Source organism: Sarcophilus harrisii, chromosome 5, assembly GCF_902635505.1.
Source record: "Sarcophilus harrisii chromosome 5, mSarHar1.11, whole genome shotgun sequence".
NCBI lineage: Eukaryota > Metazoa > Chordata > Mammalia > Dasyuromorphia > Dasyuridae > Sarcophilus > Sarcophilus harrisii.
The window spans coordinates 207,437,237-207,462,552 of NC_045430.1; the positions used below are offsets into that span (position 1 = coordinate 207,437,237).

Here is a 25,316-nt window from a genome sequence, read left to right on the forward strand (position 1 = left end):
CAGTAATAAATCTCTGATTATATTCTTTGCACAAAAGGTATCAAACAAGTTTGAAAACTCCCTGAATGGGACCTAATCAAATTAAAATATAACTAGGAAATGCTTAACATTAATGAAATAAATTAAAATACAACAATGTTATTTTGGGGGTTTTTCTAAGTCAATATGCTGTCCACATGAATCCATTTTTATCTCCCTTTGATATTACTGATTTACACTCCCCAACTTATCATTAGTATGTCATATCCTTTTCATGTTCACAATCCATCCTCAATGACCCTGGCAACTACCTTTTTCTCCACATTTTTTCACATGACTATAGATTGCTTTAATTTCTTCATCTGAAAAATTTTCCTATCCTTTGACCATTTATTAATTAGGGAATGACTTGTATTATTATAAATTTGATTCAGTTATTTAAGTATTTTAAAAATGAGGCCTTTATCCTTAACACTGGCTATTTTTTTTTCCAGCTTTCTACTTCCCTTCTAATCTTGGCTGCATTGGTTTTGTTTATGCAAAATTTTTTTTAATTTAATGCAATCAAAGTTGTTCATTTTGCAATTCATAATGTTCTCTAGTTCTTCTTTGGCTATAAATTGCTCCCTTCTCCAAAGATTTGTCAGTTAAACTAGTATTTGTTCCCCTATTTTGCTTATATCACCCTTTATGCTTAAATCATGTACCTATTTTTGGCCTTACTTTTGTATACGGTATGGGATGTAAGTCTAAACTAAATTTCTGACATATTATTTTTCAGTTTTCCCAGCAATGTTTTTTGAAATATTGAGTTCTTAACCCAGAAACTGGAGTTTTAGGGTTAATCAAATAACAAATTATTATAGTCACTGATTATTGTGTCACGTGTAGCTAACCTCTTCCACTAATCCACCACTTTATTTCTTAGCCAATCCTATTTGGTTTTGGCCTGGTACTGTTAGGCTACCATCAGTTGTAATAGGTCTTGTGGGCCTCTGCATGTGATCTAATTTATCCCATTTTACCTCCCCTTTCCTCTTTTTCCAGTACAATTCTTTTTCCACTCCTTAATGACTTTTTCTTTAATATAATCACATCAGAGTCAATTTATCCCCATACCCTCTGTCTAGGTATGCCCCCTCTAACTGCCCTAATAAAAGATACAGTTCTCAAGAGCTACAAGTATCATTTTCCCATCTAAGGATGTAAACAGTTTGACCCTTTAAATAATTTTTTTTCTTTTCCTAGTTACCTTTCTATGCTTCTCTTGAGTCCTGTGCTTGAAGACCAAATTTTCTGTTTAGTTCTAGTCTTTTCAAAAGAATTGATTTTAAGTCCCTTATTTTATTGAAGATCCATCTCTTCCCCTGAAAGATGAGGTTCAGTCTCACTGGACAGCTGATTCTTGATTGTAATCCTAAATCCTTTGCCTTCCAAAATATGGTAGTCCAGGCCCTCAGACCCTTTTTAGAGGAGCTGATAGATCCTGGGTAATCCTGACTGTGGCTGCTCAATACTTTGTTTTTCTGGCACCTTGCAGCATTTTTAACTTGAGGTTATAATTCTGGAGTTTTGCAACAATGTTTCTTGGGGATTTCCTTGTAGAATCTTTTTCTGGAGGTGAACCATTCTTTCAAAGATTATTTTGCTTTCTGTTTCTAGTATATCAGGGCAGTTTCTTTGAAGTTTCCTTGAAGAATGCTATCCAGGCTCTTTTTCAATGGTTTTGACCTTCAGGTAGAGCAGTAATTTTCAAATTGTCTCTCCTGGATATATTTTCCAGGTTGGCTGTTTTGCCAATGATGTATCTTACTTTTCTTTTCTCTCATGTTTTTTTCCTTTTGTTCTGATTTTTCTCTCCCAACATAATTCATAAGGAAATATGTAAAAAAAAAAGAATGTACATATATAACACAAAAAAATATTGGTTTTTTACATGTAATTGGGAAAAATAAAAACTTTTTTAAAAAATTTCCAACTCAAGGAAGTCAGACTAAGTCTTTGATTCGAGTAAGGCCAAGGGCTTCTGGCTACAATATTCTGTCTTCAACTTTTATAATACAACTGAGACTTTAGCAACATATGTTTTCACATATGCAGTATTATAAGATTCTGACATATAATGAGAGAAACTTTATGAGAGACTCAAAATCAGTGTTTTACTTTCCTGAAGTCAAATGCTTTTTAATACTCAACAAGTAAAATAAAATCTTGTATTCTAATCATCTTATGAAAAACTCTGGGATAGCAAAGATATGCTCTAATATGGAATATTATTTATAAAACTTTTGTTCCCTCAGTGAAACAGCTGTCCCATCAATAAATATACTGAGAAAGCCCTCAATCTATGTGTAATTCTCAGGAAGGAAAAAAAAGAAAACAGATAAGTAGACATATGGATTATCAGAATTGTTGTTCTTATGACTACTTTATTTGAGCAATAATAAGATTTGAAGGATTTTAACCATGTTTTCCCTCCTTCAGTATCTTTAGAATCAATTCCTCAAATGCCCTCACAAATATGTTACACCTAACACAGGCCTTTTTCCTATATATTTGCTTTAGTCCAATTCCTTTTCCAATTTTTTGTTTTGTTTTGTTTTTTTCAGGGTCCATGTTTACCCTCCTCTCCAGAAGCACACCTAAGTTTGTGTTGTTGATTTGGTAGTTACACTGTTTTTAATGGAAAAGCAAGTTTATTTTAAAAATCTTTGCTGAGCTCTTCCATCTTTCTCATTCTCCTTTCAGCTTTAAATGTTCTATTTAATATGGCTCTACTTGATTAATTTTCTTGGTCATCTTTAAAGTAATTTCTCTCCATTACTTCTCACTATCTTTAGAGGCAAATATGGTTATAATTCTCCATTCTTTTTCAAATACACTCTTAGTGTATTATAAATCACTGGTGACCTCGAGTGTCATCTCTCTCCACTTAATAAGCAAGTCAAATATTTGCTTAAAAAGTAATTTTTTTAGGTTCTTTTGGTCTCCACAGATTTATACCACTTAAATTTTGGAAAGGAAATTGTAGGAGATAACAACTTCTTCCATCTATTTTCCAACTTTCAGTATCAATGACTTTTAATTTTAATTTATTGCTTTATTTTTTCTCATTGTTATTCTTTTTTCTATCTTTGTATATTAGATTTAATCTATTTTTTACAATTTTCTTCTTCTTCGTTCTCTATAACAGATGTTTATACATAAGTCGCCATTGTTTTCATGGTGGCCTTTTGGCAAATACTTAATATAAGCACATAAAAACAAAATGGCCAAATTCTACATGATATGGCATTTCTTGTTGCCTTTGAATTTCCAACAAAACCAATTCCACCAACTACATTATTTCTTTTTCCAAAAAAAAATCTAGGTGCTCTTCTTTCATTTAGCTTTACTTTCTTTTTTTATTTTGTTTATAACGAGAATACCAATATTAACATGATTCATTTCCTTCAGTATTTTGTCAACTCATGAATTTTCATATACATTTTCTCGTTTGATCTTTACCTCCTGTGGGAGATAATACATATCCTTACATATCTCTTTTACAGATAAGGAAACCAATTCAGAGTGGGAGAGTTTAATGACATACACATTGCTAATAAGGGACAAAGCAATTCTCAAAAATTGGTCTTCTACCCTATCCAGTGTATTTACCACCACACCACAAATAGCAAATGCATAAAACAGAGATAAAAAAAAAAGGATAGGATATATATGAAAAACTTTTTAGCCGTAAATGTTATTTATAGAGTATGTGCTGTATCCCTGAGTAGAATATCAAGCAAAATAGCTAATCTTCTTACTTTTGTTTCATATTCCCAAATCCTAACATAGTGTTTTAAACACTATAGAAGGCATCTAATAAATATTTCACTGAAATGGACTAAGCTGAAATTTCAAGGAACTGTTTTCTAAAGAGACACTGCCTGTGTGACATTGTTTAGTATAATTCAGGGACAATCAGTTGAATCCCAAGGAATTTCATCATCTAACTCTGCAGTTTTCAGATAAAAGGACTTGCATTCAACTCAAATCAATTTTCTATTATATTTGATGGATTCAACCCTCTAGTATCACTAGGAATGTTTTGGGATATCTTATCTTCTGTATTCCCCAACATTGCTTTGAGACCAAAAACAGATTCATAGATGCTATGATTTTGAATATTTTATGGTTACAAATTGCTACATGCAAGGGGAAAACATTCAATCAACACAAAACACAAAAATGGGTTTATAATCTCCTTGATTTTGATGCTTCTTCCAATAATGCAATCTGTATCAATTACTGTTCTTTCCATGATATGTTTATGTCCTCCATAAATTCATCATGAGAGGTCCTTCAAAAGTACTGGTATGTCCTCAAATTCAATACTATACTATTCATTTTCCTGACAGAAAATATTTGGACCAAAAACATTTAAATATGTATAATAGTACTTATCAACCTAACAGAAACTTTGGACTACACAACAGAATAGTACTGGAATAAAATCATTCCAAAACAAGTTAAATGTGTCATTTTTTCCAAAGATTTATCTAACCAGGGATCATGGCAGATTCCATTTTTGAGAATTTTAGTTATTTAAATTATCTAATTTCACCTTTTAATCTAGATACTTTATATTTTGACAAATATTCATAGATATCACTTAAATTGTCCTTTTTTATTAGCACATTTTTACAAGTTTTTTGTTGTTTTACTTTTTTGTAAATGGTATTTTAATTCTTCCAATTATATGTAAAGATGGTTTTCAACATTCATTTTTTTTAGTAAAATTTTGAGCTTAAAATTTTTTCTCCCTCTCTCCTTCCCTCCTATTCCCCCTTCACCAAGATGGCAAGTAATCTGATATAGGTTATATAGTGCAATTAAAGAATAATAATTTCCTTTTTTCTTCTTCATCTTTCAATTAATAAATACTTATTATGTACTTACTATGTGCCAGGCCCTGTGGGAGTCCAAAAAGAATAAAGAAAAAACCCTACCCTCAAGAAACTAGATACCTAATAGAGGAAAAAACAAAATATATACAGAAAAACTATATATAGGATAAATAGGAAATAATTAAAAAATAGGAGCAGAATTAAGAAGGGTTAGGAAAATTATCCTGTAGAAGATGGGATTTTAGTTGAGACTTAAAGAAAGCCAGTAGACAGAGACAAAGAGGGAGAAGATTCTAGACAGGGGGACAGAGGAAATGCCTGGAGCCAGGAGATAGAATATCTTGTTAGTGGAACAGCAAAGAGATCATTGTTATTGGATCAAAAGCACATAGCAGAGAGTAGAGTATATGAAGACTAGAAAGGTAGGAGGGGACTAGATTATGAAGGATTTTGAATATCAAGGAGAACATTTTTTATTTGATCTTGGAAGTGACAGGATACTACTAGAGTTTATTGAGAAGGGGTAAGGATGAGGGAGCATGATCAAACCTACATTATAAGAAAATAATATTGGTGGCTGAATGGAAGATGGATTGAGTGAGGAAGAGATTTGAGGCAGGAAGACCCACCAACAGGCTACTACAATAATCTAGACTTCAGATGATAAGAGCCTGCACAAGAGTAGTGACAGTGTTAGAGTAACGAGAATGTATTGTAAAAAAAAAAATCATAAAGGTGAATTAATTGACAGGCCTTGGTAACAGTTTGGATATTTGTATAACAGTATTAAGGAAGAGGAAAGAAGGGAGAAGAGTTTAAGGAGAAAGATAAAAGTTCAGTTTTGAGCATAATGAATATATCTACTAAATGTACAGTTCAAGATGTCTCAAAATCATTTGGAAATGTAAGATTAGAGGTCAGCAGAGAAGTTAGAGCAGGATAGATAGATTCATCTGTTATGAATTTTTTTATATTTTCGCTACTGGTTATCAAAGTGTTATAGGCATACCTCTAAAGCCAGCACCCTCTTAATTCAAGTTCAGTATTAGGACAAAATCAGGCCCTTGTAAGTCACTGAAAATTTTACAGAGGAGGAGATTTACTCTGCCTTAACTCAGCAAGGATATGCAACAAGTGGCTATTGGCTTCTCCGGCTGTGGTCTCCCTTGTCTCCATCTAGAATTGCATTTGGTCAATCACTCATCAGTGCATGGAAACTCATGTGGTCTTGTATAACCACCAAATCTGAGAAGTGTTAACTATATGAAACTGGAACTTTTTACATTCCCAGATCAGTAACCTGCCTTAGAGAAAGAAGGGTCAATCCGGGTTGTGTCTGAGTCAGGGAAGCTGCTTCACAAAACCACTCTGGGCCTATCATACCTTGTCTATATCACCTTTCAGTATCATGTAATTTTTCTGAATTACAGAAATTAAAATTCCTTTAAACATGTCTATTTTTTGGTATTATTTATCCTTGAGATCTCAATTGCTATCCTTGTTTTTTTGAGTTCAGCCGAATTTTCTTTGCATCTTTAGGTTTCAAGTGTGTTTCTGATAAACATTTTGTTGGATAATGTCATTTTTAATATACATACTGAAAAACAGTATACATAGTAAGCAGAGAGCTGGTTTGGAGATAGGAGGACCTGGACTCTTTTACTGGCCACATGATCCTGAACAAATCATCTAATTTTTTGCTGTCCTTGACAAATTTTAAGGGTATAATTTGGGGGGAGGGAGGGGAGAAGAGAAGAAAACCTTTGTCATCTGAATTTAATTACCTGTTGTTATATTAGATAATAAAGAGAAGGTAATGGTCTGCATTGACAGGAATTTCTTCATCATCCAAGAGCTCTCTGCACAAGTGAAATCAAAGCATCTGTACCTACGTGTACATATCTGTTTTATTTCCCTAAAAATGAATGGGTTACTCCCATTAGCTATTATTAGATAACCTCTACTATTATCTTATAAAGTTCCATTATGGTATTACAACTTAACTTTTTAGGATTTGTGTCCTACTCCTTCAGTGGACTAGAGATACTTAAGTCAAGCTTTTTCAGATTTCCCTCTTCTATTTGTAGTACTGGTCCTGAAATATAGTAAGCCCAAAAAGACACAAAAGTTTTCTTATTTCCCTCTCTCCACAGATTTCTATTTTATTGGGAGTGAGAGAGACTGTTCTTCTGTGCTCTGTCCCTTTGCATCTCATAACCTGAGGCTTCATTTATCTTCAAAGACCAGAATCTGGTGGATTTCCCCTGAAGAGTAGTTCCTGACTTTGCCCTGCATTTTGCTAACAAATCTCCTGCCCTTCCCCCAGCTAAAAATCTCAATTTGGACTAGAAATGCAGAGTAGCTATTCTTAATTGATCCATGCTTCCCATCCTCTGATGGTTCAACTATATAATCAATTCACAATAGCATGACATCTCTTTGAAGGCAGAAGCGATTATTTCATTTGTTTTTGTTTCTTTAGCACCTACCAAAGTAATTTGAATCAGAGCTTAATAATTAAATTGGTTCAGTCTGTTTATATTTGGAAATAACATTCATCAACAAATAAATAACTAAAACTATTATTTTAAAATGAATGTTCAAAACTATCTTTATATATAATTGAAAATATGAAATATTTATCAAAAAAAGTAAAACAAAACAAAAAAGAAACTATTATGCTCAAAAACATGACAATAAAAATGACAATTTAAGTGAAATGGATGAATCTTTACCAAAATATAAATTAGAACAAAAGATGAAATAGAAAATTTAAATAACTCATTCTCAAGAAAAGATATTAAACAAATCATAAATGAACTCCCAGAGATGAAAAACTTAGACAGATTTACAAGCAAATTTTATCAAGTATTCAAAGAATAATTTCAACATTACTCAAACCATTTACAAAAACAGCAAAGAAAGGATTTTATCAGATTCTTGCTATGACATGTATCTCTTAATACATAAACCATATAGAGTCAAAACAAAGGAATAAAAACTGTAAGCTAATATCACTAAAGAATAGTGATGCAAAAACTAAATAAACTGTTACCAAAGATGCTACGACAATGTATCACAATAATTATACCCTAAAATTCAGATGGATTTATACCAGGAATTCAGGATCAGTTCAATATTAAGAATTCTGTAAACATAACAGACCATGTTAGCAAAAAGAACAACAAAAAGCACATTTTTTTCTTTTTTTTTTGGGGGGGGGGCTTCCTTTTTGCTGAGGCAATTGGGGTTAGCTGACTTGCCTAGGGTCAAATAGTTAGGAAGTGTGTTAAGTGTTTGAAACCAAATTTGAAGTCAGGTCCTCCTGACTTCAGGGCTGGTATTCTATTCACTGCACCACCTAGCTGTACCAAAAAGCATGTAATTATAAAAATAGATTGCAGAAAAGCTTTTTATCAAAATATAACATTTTAAAAAACTAGACAATATAGGAATAAATATGTCTTTATTAATATAGTAATATCTATCTAAAAATTTAAAAGCCAGCATTATATGTAATAGGAATAAAATAAATCAAAGATCAAGGGATCAGATCATCAAGAACAGGATTAAGAAAACGTTAGAAATGCTTGCTATAATAAGAAAGCAAGAAAAAGGGGGAAAAACAGTAAATGCATATAGGTAGAGAGGGAAAAAAATTTAAGTTTTATAAGATGAGATGAGAATGTATTATAAGATGAGATGAGAATGTATTATAAGATAAGATGAGAATATATTTAAAGAACACAGTCAACTAAAACTTAATTGAAACAGTCACTTCAGCAAAATTAAAAATAAATTCACATACATCAGCTTTACTATATATTACCAACAAAACAGCAGAATGAGAAATTTCACTTAAAATAATGAAGTCTACCTATCTACCAAGATACACAGGAGATATGTGAATACAATTACAAAATACTTAATGTTATCTAATATTCCAATATTAAATAATTGGAGAAATAATAACTGGTCAAAGAAGAAGAATAATTTATACAATGAAAATATTGTAAAGACAAACAACTTTGAAAGAATTAAGATTTCAGATCAACAGATTTTCAGACCAACCATGATTCCAGAGGACTCAGGATGCTACATAGCTATTATCTATGCTGCCAAGTTCCAGATAGAGAGGTGATACATTCAAGATGCCAAGAAACATATTAGTTTTGTACACAATATGAGAATGTATTTTACTTAACTATGCCTGTTTGGTATAATGCTTTTGTTTACCTATTTTTTAATGGGGAGCAGCAGATAGAAAACAAATAATATAAAGGGTTGCTCACTGAAATTTCTTAAAAAAAAAATTGTTAACTGAAAAAAAATGGGGGAAAAAGAAATATTAGTTGTTTACAAATAGGCCAAGCCAAATAATATTATCTAAATTAATTTGTTTAATTAGCTTATTTTTAATTAACTTAATTAATTGATTAACTTATTTAATGCCATAGCAATCAAACTACAAAAGAATTAATTTGTAGAGCTTGAAACATAATTATTAAACAAAGGATCAAGAATCTAAGGATGATCTCGTTTTCTCCCCATCTTCTTTAAGGTGGCACAAGTGAAATTATGTAAAACATTTCCATAACTCATGTTGTAAAAGAAGACAGATCTCCCTTCTATCCCTCCACACACACACAAAAAAAAAAAAACTCAAGAAAAATAAAGTTTAAAAAAGCAGTATGTTTCACTCTGTTAAAAAAAAATTCCTTCTCTGGTTATGGATAGCATTTTTCATCATAAGTTCTTCAGAGTAGTGTGAATCACTGGATTGCTGAGAATAGCAAAGTCATGCACAGCTGATCATCCTACAACACTGCTATTACTTTATAAACAGTACATTTTCACTTTGCTTGAGTTCATGGAGACCTTTCCAGTTTTTCTGAGAGCATTCTGCTCACCATTTCCCAGAGAACAATAATATTCTATCATAATCACATATCATAATTTATTTAGCCATTCCCCAACTGATAGGCATCCCATCCCCTCAATTTCCAATTCATATGTTTTGATCAGTTATCAATTAGGGAATGGCTTTCTTTTTTTTTTTTTTTAATAAATTTAACTCAGTTCCCTATACATTTGAGAAATGAAATATTCATCAGAGAAACTTATTTCAAAATTTTTCCCCAATTATTACTAACTGTATTCCCCCCATTTATTATTTTACCCTGTTCTCAAAAGTGTTTTGCTACTACCACCCCCTTCCCTAATATGCCTTCTCTTCTCTCACTTTACCCCCTTCCTGTATCTTCTTCACTTCCTACTTTTCTGCAGGATAAGATAGATTTCTATATCTATACTAAACCCTCTTTGGGCCAATTCTGATGAAAATAAATTTTACCCACTCCCCCTACTTTCCTTCTCTCCCCTCCACTGTTAAGAGTTTTTTCTTGCCTCTTTTATGGTAGATAATTTATGGCACTCCATCTTTCCTTTTCCCATTCTCCCAGTAAGGTCCTCTATCACTCCTTAATTTTATTTTTGAGATATTATCCCTTCATATTCTGTTATCTATCAATACATATATTCCTTCTAACTGCCATAATAAGAAAGTTCTAATAAGTTACAAGTATCATCCTTCCTACATAGGAATGTAAACAGATGAACATTAAGTCCCTTATATGTCTTTCCTGATTATCTACTTATGCTTTTCCCAAGTCCTGTAGTTCAAAATAAAATTTCTATTCAGCTCTGGGCTTTTCATCATGAATGCTTGAGAGTCCTCTGTTTCATTGAAATTTTCCTTTTCCCCAAAAGGATTATACTCAATTTTGCTGGGTAGATGATTCTTGGTTGTAATCTTAGTTCAGCTACTCTCTGGAATATCATATTCTAAATTCTCTGATCTTTTAATGTAGAAACTGCTAAATTTTATTCTATCCTGACTGCAATTACACTATATTTGAATTATTTCTTTCTTTCTGGATGCTTGCAATATTTTCCAGAACTTGGCTATAATATTTCTGGGAGGAATATAATATCTTTTTTAGGAGGTAATCAGTGAGTTCTTTCAATTTTTGTTTTACTCTCCAATTTGAGAATATCAGGATGAATTTCCTTGATAATGTCTTGAATATGATGCTCAGGCTCCTTTTGATCATTGTTTTCAGATAGATTAATAATTTAAAATTATTTCTCCTTGACCTGTTTTCCAGGTCAATTATTTTTCCGATCAGATATCTCACATGGTTTTTTTTTTAATCTTTTCATTCATTTGGTAGCGTTTTATTGTTTCTTGATTTCTCATGAAATCATTCGCTTCTATTTGCTCAATTCTAATTTTTTTCTTTTTTTTAGGGTTAAACAAAATTTTTAACCTTTACTTTTTTCCAATTAGTTAATGTTTTTAAACATGCATTGCTTTAAGAATCATGTTGGGTTTTGGTCGGGTATACTTATTGTGTATCTAATTTATATTTTAATATATTTAACATCTACTGGTCATCCTGCCATCTAGGGGAGGGGGGGGGGGGTAAGAGGTGAAAAATTGGAACAAGAGGTTTGGCAATTGTTAATGCTGTAAAATTACCCATCTATATATCATGTAAATAAAAGGCTATTAAATAAAAAAAAAATCATGTTGGGAAAGAAAATCGGAGCAAAAGGGGAAAACCATCGAAGATTAAAAACAAAACAGAAAAAAGAAGTAAACATAGATAGCATGTGTTGATTTACATTCAGTCTCCTTAGTTCTTTTTCTGGTTGCAGATGGAATTTTCTGTCCAAAGTTTATTGGGATTGCTTTGGATCACTGAACCACTAAGAACAACCAAGATGGATGATCTTTGCACATTCTTGATGTATTGGCTCTGCTTGTTTCACTCAGTATCAGTTCATGTAAATCCTTCCAGATCTTTCTAAAATCAACTTATTCATCACTTTTTATAGAATAATATTCCATTATCTTCACATACCACAACTTGTTCAGCCATTTCCCAATTGATGAGCATCTATCTACTCATTTTCCAATTCTTTGCTCCCACAAAAAGCTGCTAGAAACATTTTTTGCACATGTGGGTCTTTTTCCCTCTTTTATGATTTCCTTGGGATACAGACCTGCTGGGTCAAAGGATGTGCAATTTTATAGCCCTTTGGGCATAGCTCCAGATTGTTCTCCAGAATGGGTGCATTATTTCACAGCTCCATCACAATGGATTAGAGTCCCAATTTTCCCACATTCCCTTCAACATTTATCATTACCTTTTTCCTATCATCTTAGTCAATCTGAGAAGTGTGAGGTGGCATCTCAGAGTTGTTTTAATTTGTATTTCTCTAATAAATAGTAATTTAGAGCATTTTTTCATATGACTATAGATGGCTTTAACTTCATCATCTGAAAATTGTCCATATCCTTAGACCATTTATCAATTGGAGAATGACTTGTATTCTTATAAATTTGACACAGTTCTTTATATATTTTAGAAATGAGACCTTTATCAGAAACACTGGCTGTAAATATTTTTCCCCAGCTTTGTACTTCTCTTTTAATCTTGTTTCTATTGGTTTTGTTTATGCAAAAACTTTTTTAGTTTCGTATAATCAAAATTGTCCATTTTACCTTTCATAACATTCTCCAGTTTTTCTTTGGTTATAAATTCCTCCCTTCTCCAAAAGATTGGATGGGTAAATTATCCCTTTTCTCCTAATATGTTTATGGTATCATTCTTTATACCAAATCATACACCCATACATATACTGTACTTTGGTATGGGCTGTGAGGTACCGAGTTTCTGATATATTATTTTTCAGTTTTCCCAGAATTTTTTGTCAAATATTAATTTGATTTGACTTTTAAGAATTTGTCTTATTCCAGAAGCTGAAATTTAGAGGTTTATCAAATACTAAATTGCTATAGGTCTTGAGTATCGTGTCAAGTGTATCTAATTTATTCCACTGATTCACCACTCAATTTCTTAGCCAGTACCAAATGGCTTTGATAACCGCTGCTTCACAATACAGTTTTTGGTTTAATACTGTTAAGCCACCATCCTTTGTACTTTTTTTCATTAATTCCCTTGATATTCTTGACCTTTTGTTCTTCCCAATGTATTTTGTTATTATTTTTTCTAGTTCTGTAAAATAATATGTTGGTAGGTTGACTGGTATGGCAATTTAAGAACTGTCATTTTTGTTGTATTAGCTCTACCCAGCCATAACAACTGATATTTTTCCAATTGTTTAGAACTGACTTTGTAAGTGTTTTGTAATTGCATTCATATAGTTTTTAGGTTTGTCTTAGAAGACAGACCCCCTTCCCCCAACTATCTTATTTTGTCTACAGTATTTTTAAATGGAATTTCTCTTTCTATCTCTTGCTGGTGGGATGTCAGTAACATATAGAAATGCTGGTAATTTATGTGGGTTTAATTTATGTGGCTTTAAGTTCTAGTGTGCTAAGGCAACAAAGTCCTTCCTCAGTGCTAGTAAAGAGACCTCCTGTGAGCTGAGGCCTCCAGAAGCTGTCACTGACACCACTGTCTGACACACTTTTCCTGCTGACCTTTCAAGTCATTTCTTTGTGTCTCTGGGCTGAGGAGTATGGAAACCACGGTAGTGCCGATGATTAAGAGGCCCAAGACCTAGTCTGGCTTGCTGGCACCGGAGCTGCAATGGCGCAGCCTGTGTTGGGACTTCATGCTAGACTCCCACCTTAGTGCCACAGACCTTTTCAGATGACCTCCTAAGTTGTCTTAAGCTAGAAACTATTCATTTTGTCTTTTTGTGTGTTCTGATACTCTAAAATTTGTTTAGAGTCATTATTTAAAGGAATTTAGAGCAGTTTGGGGGAGAGCTCAGCAAGTCCCTGACTTTATTCCAGAATCTTGGCTCCACCTGCATATTTACTTTTTTAAATAAAAGCTTTTGTTATATTCAAGTGGCAATGAAACTGTCTATACTGTGATCCAGCAATACCATACTAGTTCTGTATCCCAAAGAGATCATACAAAAAGGACCTATGTGTATAAAAATATTTAAAGTATCTCTTTTTGCAGTGCCAAACAAATGGAAATTAAGAGGAATGGCTCATCAACTAGGGAAGGGCTGAACAAATTGTGACATATAAATGTAATAGAATACTATTGTGGTATAAGAAATGATGAGCAAGGTGATTTCAGAAAAACCTGAAAGAATTATTACATAATGCAAAGTGAAGCAAGACGAACCAGCAAAACATTGTGGCAGTAATATTATATGATGATCAACTTTGAATGATTTAGCTATTCTCAGTAATACAATAATTCAATACAATTCCAAAAGACTCATGCTGAAAAATACTATCCATACTACGCCCAAAAGGTTATAAATTTGTATATACTCTTTGATCTAGCAGTGTTCATTATTGGATCTGTATCCCAAAAAGATAATAAAAGAGGGAAAAGGACCCACATGTGCAAAAATGTTTGTACCAGTTTGTCTTGTAATGGCAAAGAAATGAAAATTGAATGGATGCCCATCAATTGAGGAATGGCTGAATAAGTTATATGTGAATGTAATGGAATAGTGTTGTTTTCTAAGAAATGATGAACAGGATTTCAGAAAAACCTGCAGAGATTTACATGAATGATGCTGAATGAAGGGAGCAAAACTAAAAGTATATTAATTATACATATTAATAGCTGTGTATAAAAGATTATGTGATGATCAGCTATGATAGATTTAGTTCTTCGGAAGCAGTGATCCAAGACAAACCCAAAAGACTTGGGATGAAGAATGCCATCCTCAACCAGAGGGAAAATTATGGAGACCGAGTGCTTATCAAAGCATATACTATTTTCAAATTTTTTCTTTGCTTTTTCTTTCTCATGGTTTTTTCCCTTTTGTTCTGGGTTTTCTTTCACAGTATGACTAATGTAGAAATATGTTCAAAATGACTGTGTCCATGTATAATCTAAATCAGATTGCTTGCTTCTTGTAGAGGATGGAGATAAAGGAAGGAGGGAGAAAAAAAATTGGAATTCAAAATCTTACAAAAATGAATGTTGAAAACTATCTTTAGAAGTAATTGTAAAAATAAAATACTATTTTGAAAGAAAAAATAAAGAAAAATGTTATCCACATCCAGAGAAAGAACTGGAGTCTAAATGCAGATCAGTGGATACAATTTTCACTTTATTTTGTGTGGGTTTTTTTTTCCCTTTTGGTGTATTTCTTCTTTCACAAAATGACTAAGATGGAAATGTTTTACATGACTACACATTTATAACCTATCAAACTGCTTCCCATTTTATGGAGTGAAAAGGTAAAGAAGAGAGGAAGAAAGTTTGGACATCCAAATTTATTAAAAATAAATGTTAAGCACTGGAGTCAGGAAGAACCGAGTTCAAATCTGGCCTCAAACACTTAACACTTAGCTGTGTGTTCCTAGGCAAGTCACTAAATCCCAACTGCCTCTCAAAAAAAAAAAAAAAAAGAAAGAAAGAAAAGAAAAGAAAAATGTTAAAAATTGTCTTTACATGTTATTGGAAAAAATAAAATACTAGTTTAAAATGTTCTGTTTCCTTTGTTAATTAGAGTAAGCAAGAGTTGGAAAGGACAGAAAATAAACTGCGTATATATGCTTGTACCTGTAATCTTTATTATTTATCAAACATTAATGCCACTCCTAAATATGTGATGTTGATTTTAATATAGAAGAATCTATATCATTCTTCATTCTGACCTTCTTTATTTTATTTATATATGTGAATTTGTTGCTATTATTGTTTCTTTAACTACTTGGATATGGTTCTGTTTTATTCTCTCTCTATGATGTCACACAAGTATTCTGATACAGTTTCTCACTTATGGGTCGCTAGATGGTCCAATGGCTACAAAGCTGGGCCGGAAATCAGGAAAACTTCAGACACTTATTAGCTATATGATTCTAGGCAAGTCATTTAACCATTTTCTTTGCCTCAACTTCTTCAACTGTAAAATAGGGATAATAAGAGCACCAACCTGCTAAGGTTTTATATGGATCAAATGAAATTATATTTGTGAAGTGCTTAGCATAGTATTTAGCACACAGAAAGTGCCATGTAAATATTAGGTAACATTATTATTATTTATAATCTTTCTTTCAGCACAAAATAAATTTTTCCAACAAAGAGGCCAAATCATATAAGCACATTTAACCATATATATCATAGCTAAACAAAAATATGAAACTAAAGAGCATAATCCACTCTGATGAAACCTTCTGCAAAAGTTCATCCATTCTTCACTTAGAAAATGTTCCAAATTGAAAGGGCAGAAATATATCTCTCTTACTATAGTGGACTCAGAAATATCTTTAACTCTAATTTACCAGTAGTATCTCTTGCAAGGCAGGGCATAAAGTCAAGAACTGCAGCAGAGTAAGAAGTTATCAGATGATGAAGACATCAGGATCTCTTTCCACTATGGATGCTCAAGAACAGATAAGTTCCAAGATATGCTCTGATTAGCATATTCTTTTTTATGGGTCTCAGATACTGGCCAGCTTGCTTTCTTTTCCTCAAGCCACCCTGTCCTTCTGTTCTTAGAACAAGCCACTGTTCTTTACAAGATTATTCTAAAAGTTTTTACTATTAGTTTCAAAAAAAAAGGAAAATAGGGCAGGAGAAAAAAGTGATTCCCCCATATAATTTTTCCATTAAAATTCTACTCTGATTCTCACTGTAATATGGAAGTATCCCTATATTCTCCAAACCTATGCCACAAAGATACATGATCTCATACAGGAAAAGTTTGAATATAGTACTTTACTCATAACAGGTATTTGATGTTTGCTGAATTAAATAGAATACGGATTCTTGATCTATTGTGCAAAGGCCAGCATGGCTAAATTCAGAGAGGCTCATCCCTAAGCCAGGCATAAGGCAAAAAATGTTTTGTTCAGAAACTCTCAATTATATATACCTATTAAGTTATATAAGGATTTTTAACAGTAATAATGTGACAGCATGTTTAGATTACCTATGAATAGTATAAGAAATTTTTTTAAAGGAGTGAAAGGAGGGAAAGAAAACAGATTTCTGTTCATTTAAAAAAAAAATAGGGAGGAGTGATATAGATGTGAAATGATCCATGAACTTTCAGATGATGTAACTGAGTTATGTTTTAATTCTTTTTATCTTGTTACAATAGCCTTCTGATGAAATTGAAAGCAATATGTAAATATATTAATGTAAAAACTAGACACATCAATAAAACTGAAAGTGACAAAAGAGAAAAAGAAAAATGTGGGAAAGATGTGGTAGACTTAGAAACTACATGAATTAGCAACAAATTGATTTTGAAGGGTGGAAGAATGAATAGTCAAGTATAAAAACAAGGTCATAACTTAGATTGACAGGAAGAAGTAGTGGTATCTTTGTCAGAAATAGGGAATTTTGGAAGAAATCTGGGTTTGGAAAAATAGGGAAACTCTGTTTTAGGTGTATATATAACGAGTCTAGAATATCCCAAAATGAAGAAATCAGAAAGATAAGAAAAGAATAAATAAGGGGACAGGAAAGGGAGAGCAAAAAAGAAAGGGAAAAGAAGGGAGGGAAGGGGGAAAGCATTTATTAAGCATTTACTATGTGCATTTACTATGTGCCAGGCATTGTACTGACTGCTTACAAACATTACTCATTTGATCCTAAAATAACTCTAGAAGGTAGGTGTTAGAATTATCCCCATTTTACAATGAGGAAACTGAGGTAAACAAAGGTTAAGTGACTTCCCCAACATCACAAAGTATCTGAAACAGAATTTGAACTGGGTCTACCTGACTCCAGGCCCAGTGCTTTACTCTTTGCACCATCTACATAGAGATGATTTACATCATCTCAAGGAAGAAAGGAAGGAAAGAAAGAATAGAAGCAGGAAGGGAGAACTTATGAATCTCTTTCTCAGTATGAAATGCTGTACACTAAGCTCTCCAGGAGCTCCTAGTATAATGGGGGAGACAGCCCATCTAGGAAGCTTTAGAGGACAGTCAAATGCAAAGGTCCCATGATTCGTAGGGGACAGCAGTAAGCAGAAAGTCATGACTCTTCTTTCCTGTTACTCTTTCACCATCAATTTCTGGGTTGAGCCATCTCCAAGGACCATGGTGACCAGAACTTTTTTTGCTAGGTTTTCACTAACTATGCTACAACTCTAGAGGAGCAGCTTCCAAGGATGATGATGTGGCTGTTCCCAAGTCTCGTGGGTCTGGACTGTCTCTACTAAGGTCTGAAGGCAATGGTGCCACTGATGGCATGAATTGCCTGGTACATGTTGACTCCTGTTTTTCTTCTGAGAGAAGAGTTTCTTCAACTAGGATGACTTTCCTATTAAATGGGGTACAATTGATTGGCAGCTGGTCCTTTTAAGAAGAGCTGTGATGTTTAATTATCTTTATCTAGCACCTGACAATGTCTTGCATATAGTAGGTTCTAAATAAATCAATCTACCTTATTTATTTAAGGAACTCTTAATTTTTAAAAAAATGTATTGATTGTAAATACTTGACTACTGACAAAAGTGAGTTTTTCACAAATATCATTTAAATTAGTGACAGAATAACAATAACGAGGGGAAAACTTAGAAAAATAACAATTTTAAATCATATTTGTAAATATATGCATATATACTAACCATGAATCAAGGAGCCATTTAACCATTGAATATAGTAGTTTTGTGGAAAAGAAAGGAGGATTTCATTGCTGATTATTGAGAAAGGAAGAAGCAAAACAGCACCAGCTGAAACGGCTAACGTGAAGGTGCTCAAAAACAGCCTGAAAGGGAAAAAAAAAAAAAAAGTTAGTCACCACAAAGATTGAAAGAAGCAAAGGATCTATATATAATGCAATTTTTTAAAAATATGAACTGCATTTCGTACTTTAAAAACTTCATGAAAATGAAAACATCTTTCTTTAAAGGATAAGAATAGGGTAAGTTATTAGACTTGCGATTTCATCAATACAGGAATGAGAAAACTATCTCTCTTTGTCTTTGTCTCTCTCAATACACCTTCTCACAATCTTAGAGAATTGTGCAGTTAAACACCCTAATATGTTAAACACCCTAATATGTCAGAAGCAGAGCCTCAACCCAAACCTTCCTGGTCTTGAGGGCAACCCTATTGATGATACCACAGTGCCTCTCCAATCTTTACAATATTCACCAAATTCATATTTTTGGATAGGTTAGTGTCCAAAAAACACTAAGTAAAATTGAAATTTGGGGCAGATACAGATGGGGAATAGATGATTTCAACATTCCTTTTAGCACTGGAACTCCATGGCTCTGCAAAAATAATGTGGAATGTAAAAATGGGGGCCAAAAAACATAGACATGTACTAAAGTAAAATATCATCTGATCACTGAAAACAAAAAAAAAAAAAATATGTCTTAACAAATATGAAATCTAATCTTTAAGCAAACATAATTATTTCATGATTTTATCTGTTTACCTATATAGCAACACAGTTACAAAAAAAGTGTGACAATTATTTCAAGTGATTAAAATGCATGTCTACAAAAGTCATTTATAAGGAGAAATATCCATAAAGGCAAAATCTTACACAACCACTGGTGTAGAATGGACAAATGAAAGGAAGACTAGAAAGTATACCAACTGAAAATTTTTAAAAAATAAAACACATCTTCAATTAAAGCTTTTAAAAAGAGGAATCTAAAAACAAATACAACATATTTAAAAAAGTAATAGCAACCAAAAATCCATGCCAAACTCCTAAAATACCTATTTTAAAATGTGACTTTGAAGAAAATGCCACCTTGTGGCAAATAATAGAACTATTTTTTCATCAGCAACAAGTGATTAGGTGTGGTCCTCTGTTCTAAAAAACAGGATGGCAAATGGAAAAGGGAAGAATCTTTCATGTTGTATGAAAATTAAAAATGTAACTATAGGAGAAGTATTTCAATCATCTTTCCTGAAAAGGCATATGCCATTGAAGAAAAAGCACAAAACATTCAGTAACACAAATTTTAGTACTGGCTCTGACCCATCATAGAACTGAAGGTAAGTGACAACTATCTGTTTCTTAGACTCCTCAGTGAAGCTAAGGAGATGGACTAGAATTCACTGCTGTCAAACTCAAACAGAAACAGATTCCTATGGGCCCATTTTATGGACTCATAAAATCTCAAATTATCATTACTTATGCTTTATGGTGGGGCAGGTAGATGGCAGTGTAGTGGATAAGGTGCTAGACCTGGAGTCAGAAAGTCATCTCCCCGAGTTCAAATTTGATTTCAGATACTTACTAGCTATGTGACCTGAGAAAGTCACTTACCCTTGTTTGCCTCAGTTTCCTCATCTGTAAAAATCAAGCTGAGGAAAGAAATGGCAAACAATTTCCAATATCTTTACCAAGAAAACACAAAATGGTGTCATAAAGTGACAGATTGAAAAGTGTTTGAATCCTAACATATTCTATTGTATTTTTATTGATTTTGTTAAATATTTATTCATTACACTTTAATCTGACTCTTTCTACACTCCTGACTGTTTCTACCTACTGGCTCAGAGTTTGATGTTTCCGGACTAGATGACCTACAAGACCTCTTCCAACTCACATATGCTATGACTTATGAAATGGAAATGTCACCAGTACCAGTAGGAAGTATAAACTTTAAAAAAATTTTTATTTTAGTTTTCATTGATCAATTAACATAATCCTGTTAACATGTCATTAACATAATAACAACAAATCATAAAGCCAAGAGTCCTAGGGCACCTAATCTAGTCCCCTTATTTTACAGATGAAATTGAAAGACAGAGATGAGAAATAAGTGGCTCAAATTCACAGAGAAAAGTGACTGATGCAGGACTATACAAGTCCTCTGAGAGTCCAGTCTACACTGTGATTTGAGGACCCATATCTATTAGCAATGGTCATTCTAGGAATATTGATTTATTAAGGGAAGGAAGCAAAGTCTGGAGGAATATACAGAAGTGAGGACTGGAATTTATAAACAGAAGCAAAACATATTGGGGCAAAGGGACAAAAAGTAAAGGTAGCCAATCAAGCCATTAATATCACTAAAAGTGAACCTAACTTCCTCAGTTTTCAAAGCAATTACAGTTTATCAACATATCTAGACTACATTTGTTCCAGTTTCTTGTGATTATAAGTGATAAATCTAATTTCCCAGCAGCAAAAGCAGCTTCACTGCACCAGAGAAAGGTTTAATTTACCACCCTTTAGTAAGAAGCATGTCAGGATTTAGCACAATTGGTTGGTTCACAAAGTAAATTCAAAGTAGGATTTTTAGTCCGTGACCACCTAGGTACTAGTCTAATATACTTGTATTCCAGAAACTAAACCAAATAAAAAATCCAAGGTACATGGGATAACTAAGTTTAAATGGCTCTCTAAAAAGAAAAATCATTGGTTACTATTACTCCTAGGCAGGTCAATTTTAGTACATAACGAAAAATATCATTTATCTTGACAGGATCATCTACATTTTAAAAATATATAAATATCATCCAAAAAACTCAGCACTTCTGAGCCACATTGCTGTGAAAAGAAGCATTAGTGGAGGCAGCAGAGTGTTGTGGAAACATAGCCTGACTTAAAATCAAGTCTTGGTTTCACACCCGAGCCCTAATATTTACAAAGTGGATTCCCTCACTCCTTTGAACCTTACTTAGCTCTCTCATTTCCAAAACTGGGGAAATAATTTGTGCACAATCTATGCCATAGAGATGTGAGAAAAGTACTTTTATAAACCTTAAAGTGATAAAGAAATTAGCAATTATTGTTGTATTTTCCTAAACTAGATATTTCAGAGTATGTTTTCTACCTTTGTCTTCAGCATTACTAAATGAAATAGCACCCGAATTCAATGTTCAAGAGAACAATATTGCAAAATCCCTTCCAACATAATAAAGATTAAACAGTTTCTAAAAATACCGATCTCTTATCTTGGTTATTACACATTCACCAGTATCTTCTTGATATTTAGAAAATTCAAAATTCTTCAAGAAGTAAAATTAAATTATTAATCTCTATTTTAATAAAATATCCTATGTATCTTAGAAGCAAAAGAATAGTGTCATAAAATCATAAGGTTAGGAGAAACCTAGGAAATCATATAGTCCAACCTACTCACTTTCCAGATGACTGGCCACTATTATATAATATGTTAAGGTTTACAAAGTCCTTTCCTTTCCTTTACAAAGTTCCTTTCACAATCATGTGAATATTATCCTCATATTCCAAATGATACAATAAAACCTGAAAGGCTAAAAGAACTGTTCAAAATAATTCAGATAGATAAAGGAACCAGAAAGGGGGGCTTTTGATGAATTAGGAAATGCTAAATTTTGAAATGTTCATTATTGAGAAAAACTGTTCAAAAATAGTTAATTCCCATATAAACCACTAAAATACTTTCTAAGACTAAACTAAGTCTGTAACACTCATAAATGAAAATGAATAAAAAGCTCTAAAATTGTTTCTCAAAATTTTTAAAGTTAAATTATATTTAAATACACCCAGAAACCTGAGAATTTTAAGACACACAGTTGGCGCCACCTCCTGGAAACTCAATTGTACAATCATTAAGGTTAAAAACGGAAAGCTAAAATGCTTCCACATTGATGCCAAGAAGATAGCTTCGGTTTAGAGAATCAAGGATTTCTAGTCCTAGTTCTATCAATGATATCTGTGAGAAATCTTAAGTGAATAATGACTCTTCTAGTTACTATTTTTCCCCATATAATAAGGGATATTTTATATTTACCTCAACCAGCTATCATTAACTTTCTATTACAGGATATTTATTGTGTCTATAATTATCACATACACATCAAGGATAAATGAATGAAAGAAGGTATCCAGATCTGTAATTTCATCATTATGGGAGATCCCAGTTTGGAAAATACTTCCATCAGTGCAGGTTAGCAACCTCTATGAAGCAAGTCTTGAGAGTTACCTGAGGCTAAGAGAGGTTAAGTGTTTTGTCCACAGTCAAACCAGTATGTCAGAAGTAGGACTTGAACTTAGGTATTCCTGAATCCACATCTCATCAACTTGCATCTGAATCATAACTTCCACTATAAATACCTGGTATCCAGCCTTCTTTTAAAGAGCCTTCAATGACAGCAAACTCTCTGTACCCACTTTTAAAAATCAACTAATTGTGAGAAAAATTTTCTTTCTATAAATCCTAAATTTGCCACTACCTTTCTACACAACAGGTAGTTGTTTCTGACCTCTGAGACTAAAGAGAACAAGAATAATCCATCTTCTACATACTAGTTTTTCAAATACTCAAAGACAACTATCATGTAACCCTCAAGTATTTTATTCTGCAAGCTAAATTGTATTTGTACAACTGATCCTCAAATGGTTCATTCATGGTGTTTCCCTGTCTTGGCTGCCTCCTTCTAATAATTTTCTGGTTTTATCAATATCTGATCAATCAAACTACTACCCAGTATTCAATACAATACTCCAAATATTGGCTTATCAGGAAGAACATAGGAAGATTATCACTTCTGTCATCTCATTTTATATATGTGTGTACACACACACACTAATTTTCTTGGCTGCCACATCACAATGGTACCAAATCTTAAGCCTTTAGTCCACTAAAGTTCTTAGAATTTTTTTCATATGAACTTCTATCCCACCATATCTCCATCTTGCTCTTGTAAAATTTATTGTTGGATCGCAAATATAAGACTTTACCTCTTTTAAATGTCATTTTGTTATATTTGGCTCAAAGTTCTAACCACTCAAAAATCTTTTTGAATACTGCCTTTGCAATTCTATTAACAATCCTTCCCTTAAAATTTGATCATCATACAATCTATGTATGCCTTCTTCCAAATAACTAGTGAAGAATTCTACACAGCAAAAAGCCAAATATAAAATGCCTCCAGTGGCATGCTAAGAGATCTCTTTCCAAGCTAATACCTACTCTTAATGACCATTCTCAAACTATGTTCAACTAGTTCCAAACCCATCCAACTAAGCTTATCTCTCTCCATTTATTTAGTCTCTACAAATGCTACCTACAGGAAATTTCATCAAATGTTTTTGCTGAATAAGTAAAAATCTAAATCTAGACTTAGCAGTCAAGTAACTATCTAAAAAAAATTAAGTATAAACTATTTTTGATGAAACCACATTGGTTCTTTATCATTATTACTTGCTCTTCTAGATTTCACTCTTTTAATTTTCACATCTCTTTTAATACTATATTCTAACTGAGATGTCACAGTAAGACCTCAATAAAAAGATTCTCAGAATTAAACATAAGAAGTAACTGACAAAAGTTTAAGTTTGATTGGGGAAGTATACAACAGCATTTTATACTTTAGCATCTGTATTTCTTCTACAACCCTAAATCCCTTTCCCTTGTCTTGGGTTGGGAGAAGAGTGGCATGAAGAATCCAAGGCAATACGTTAAGATTGGAGGACTGTAACTTGAAAGGTAAGAATTTCCAGAGAGGGAAGATGCTTGCCTTATTAGGAACCCTGAGCTCTTTCAGGCAATACTGGAAGCATGAATGTCCCTGAGAAGAAAACGTTAACCAGAAGCAGCTAGCTGGTGCAAGGGATTCCCTCCTGGAGTCAGGAGGTCCTGAGTTCAAATTCTGGACTTGGACACTTAATACTCAACTAGCTGTGTGATCCTGGACAAGTCACTTAACCTCATTTGTGTCACAAAAAACCACCATCACCACAATCACAAAATTAATAGTATCTTCAACTTTTGTTGTTGTTGCTGTTTGCTTGCTTTTTTTTTTTCTTTTTCCTTTTTGATCTGATTTGTCTTGTGTAGCACGATAAATGTGGAAATACTTATAGAAGAATTGCACATGTTTAATATATATATAGGATTACTTGCTGTTTAAGGGAGGGAGGTCAGGGGAAGAGAGGAGAAAAAATTTAGAACACAAAGTTTTGCAAGACTGAATGTTGAAAACTATATTTATGTGTATTTTGAAATTAAAAAGCTATTATTAAAAAAAACATAAAATAAAAAACCTCTTTTCTAAAAATGGGGACATCTGCCATTCACCATAAGTCCTGTGGTATCTTTCTCATTTTTCATGATGTTTCAAATACAAACAATAGTGGCTTGACAATTACTAATTCTTTTAGTATCCAAGAATATAGATGAGATAGGTGAAGTAAGTTAACTCAAAATCAAGCAGCTAGGTAATCTCTTACTATCCACTTTTCTTGAATAAAAACTGTCTATTATCCACTTGGGTTCTGTCCTCTCCCATCCAAAATTCATTTTCCTTCGAGAAAAGAGAGTAAATTAATAGCTGAAGGATCTCCTTCTATCCAGTTTCCATTGTGACTGTCCTATATACCTGAAACAGTGATTCTTTTTCTCGCCTTTGGTCCTTCTCTTTTGCTCAAAGTAACTTTAAAAAGTCCTTTTCCCTAGCTTTCCTTATAGTTTCATCTCATTCTTTGCTTTAGCACTACTGACACAAGTCTTATAAGA

The 25,316-nt window shown here is 32.9% G+C and overlaps 1 protein-coding gene across 4 annotated transcripts in view; it reads right to left on the bottom strand.

Moving 5' to 3' along the window:
• The window catches only part of LMBR1 (limb development membrane protein 1), a 178,735-nt gene that overhangs the window by 111,586 nt on the left and 41,833 nt on the right, over positions 1-25,316 (bottom strand). For all 4 annotated transcript variants that reach the window (XM_031939546.1, XM_031939545.1, XM_031939548.1 and 1 more), the window contains one exon: positions 18,468-18,607. In XM_031939546.1, the coding sequence (XP_031795406.1) occupies positions 18,468-18,607 (140 nt within the window). The remainder of the gene's footprint in view (positions 1-18,467; positions 18,608-25,316) is intronic.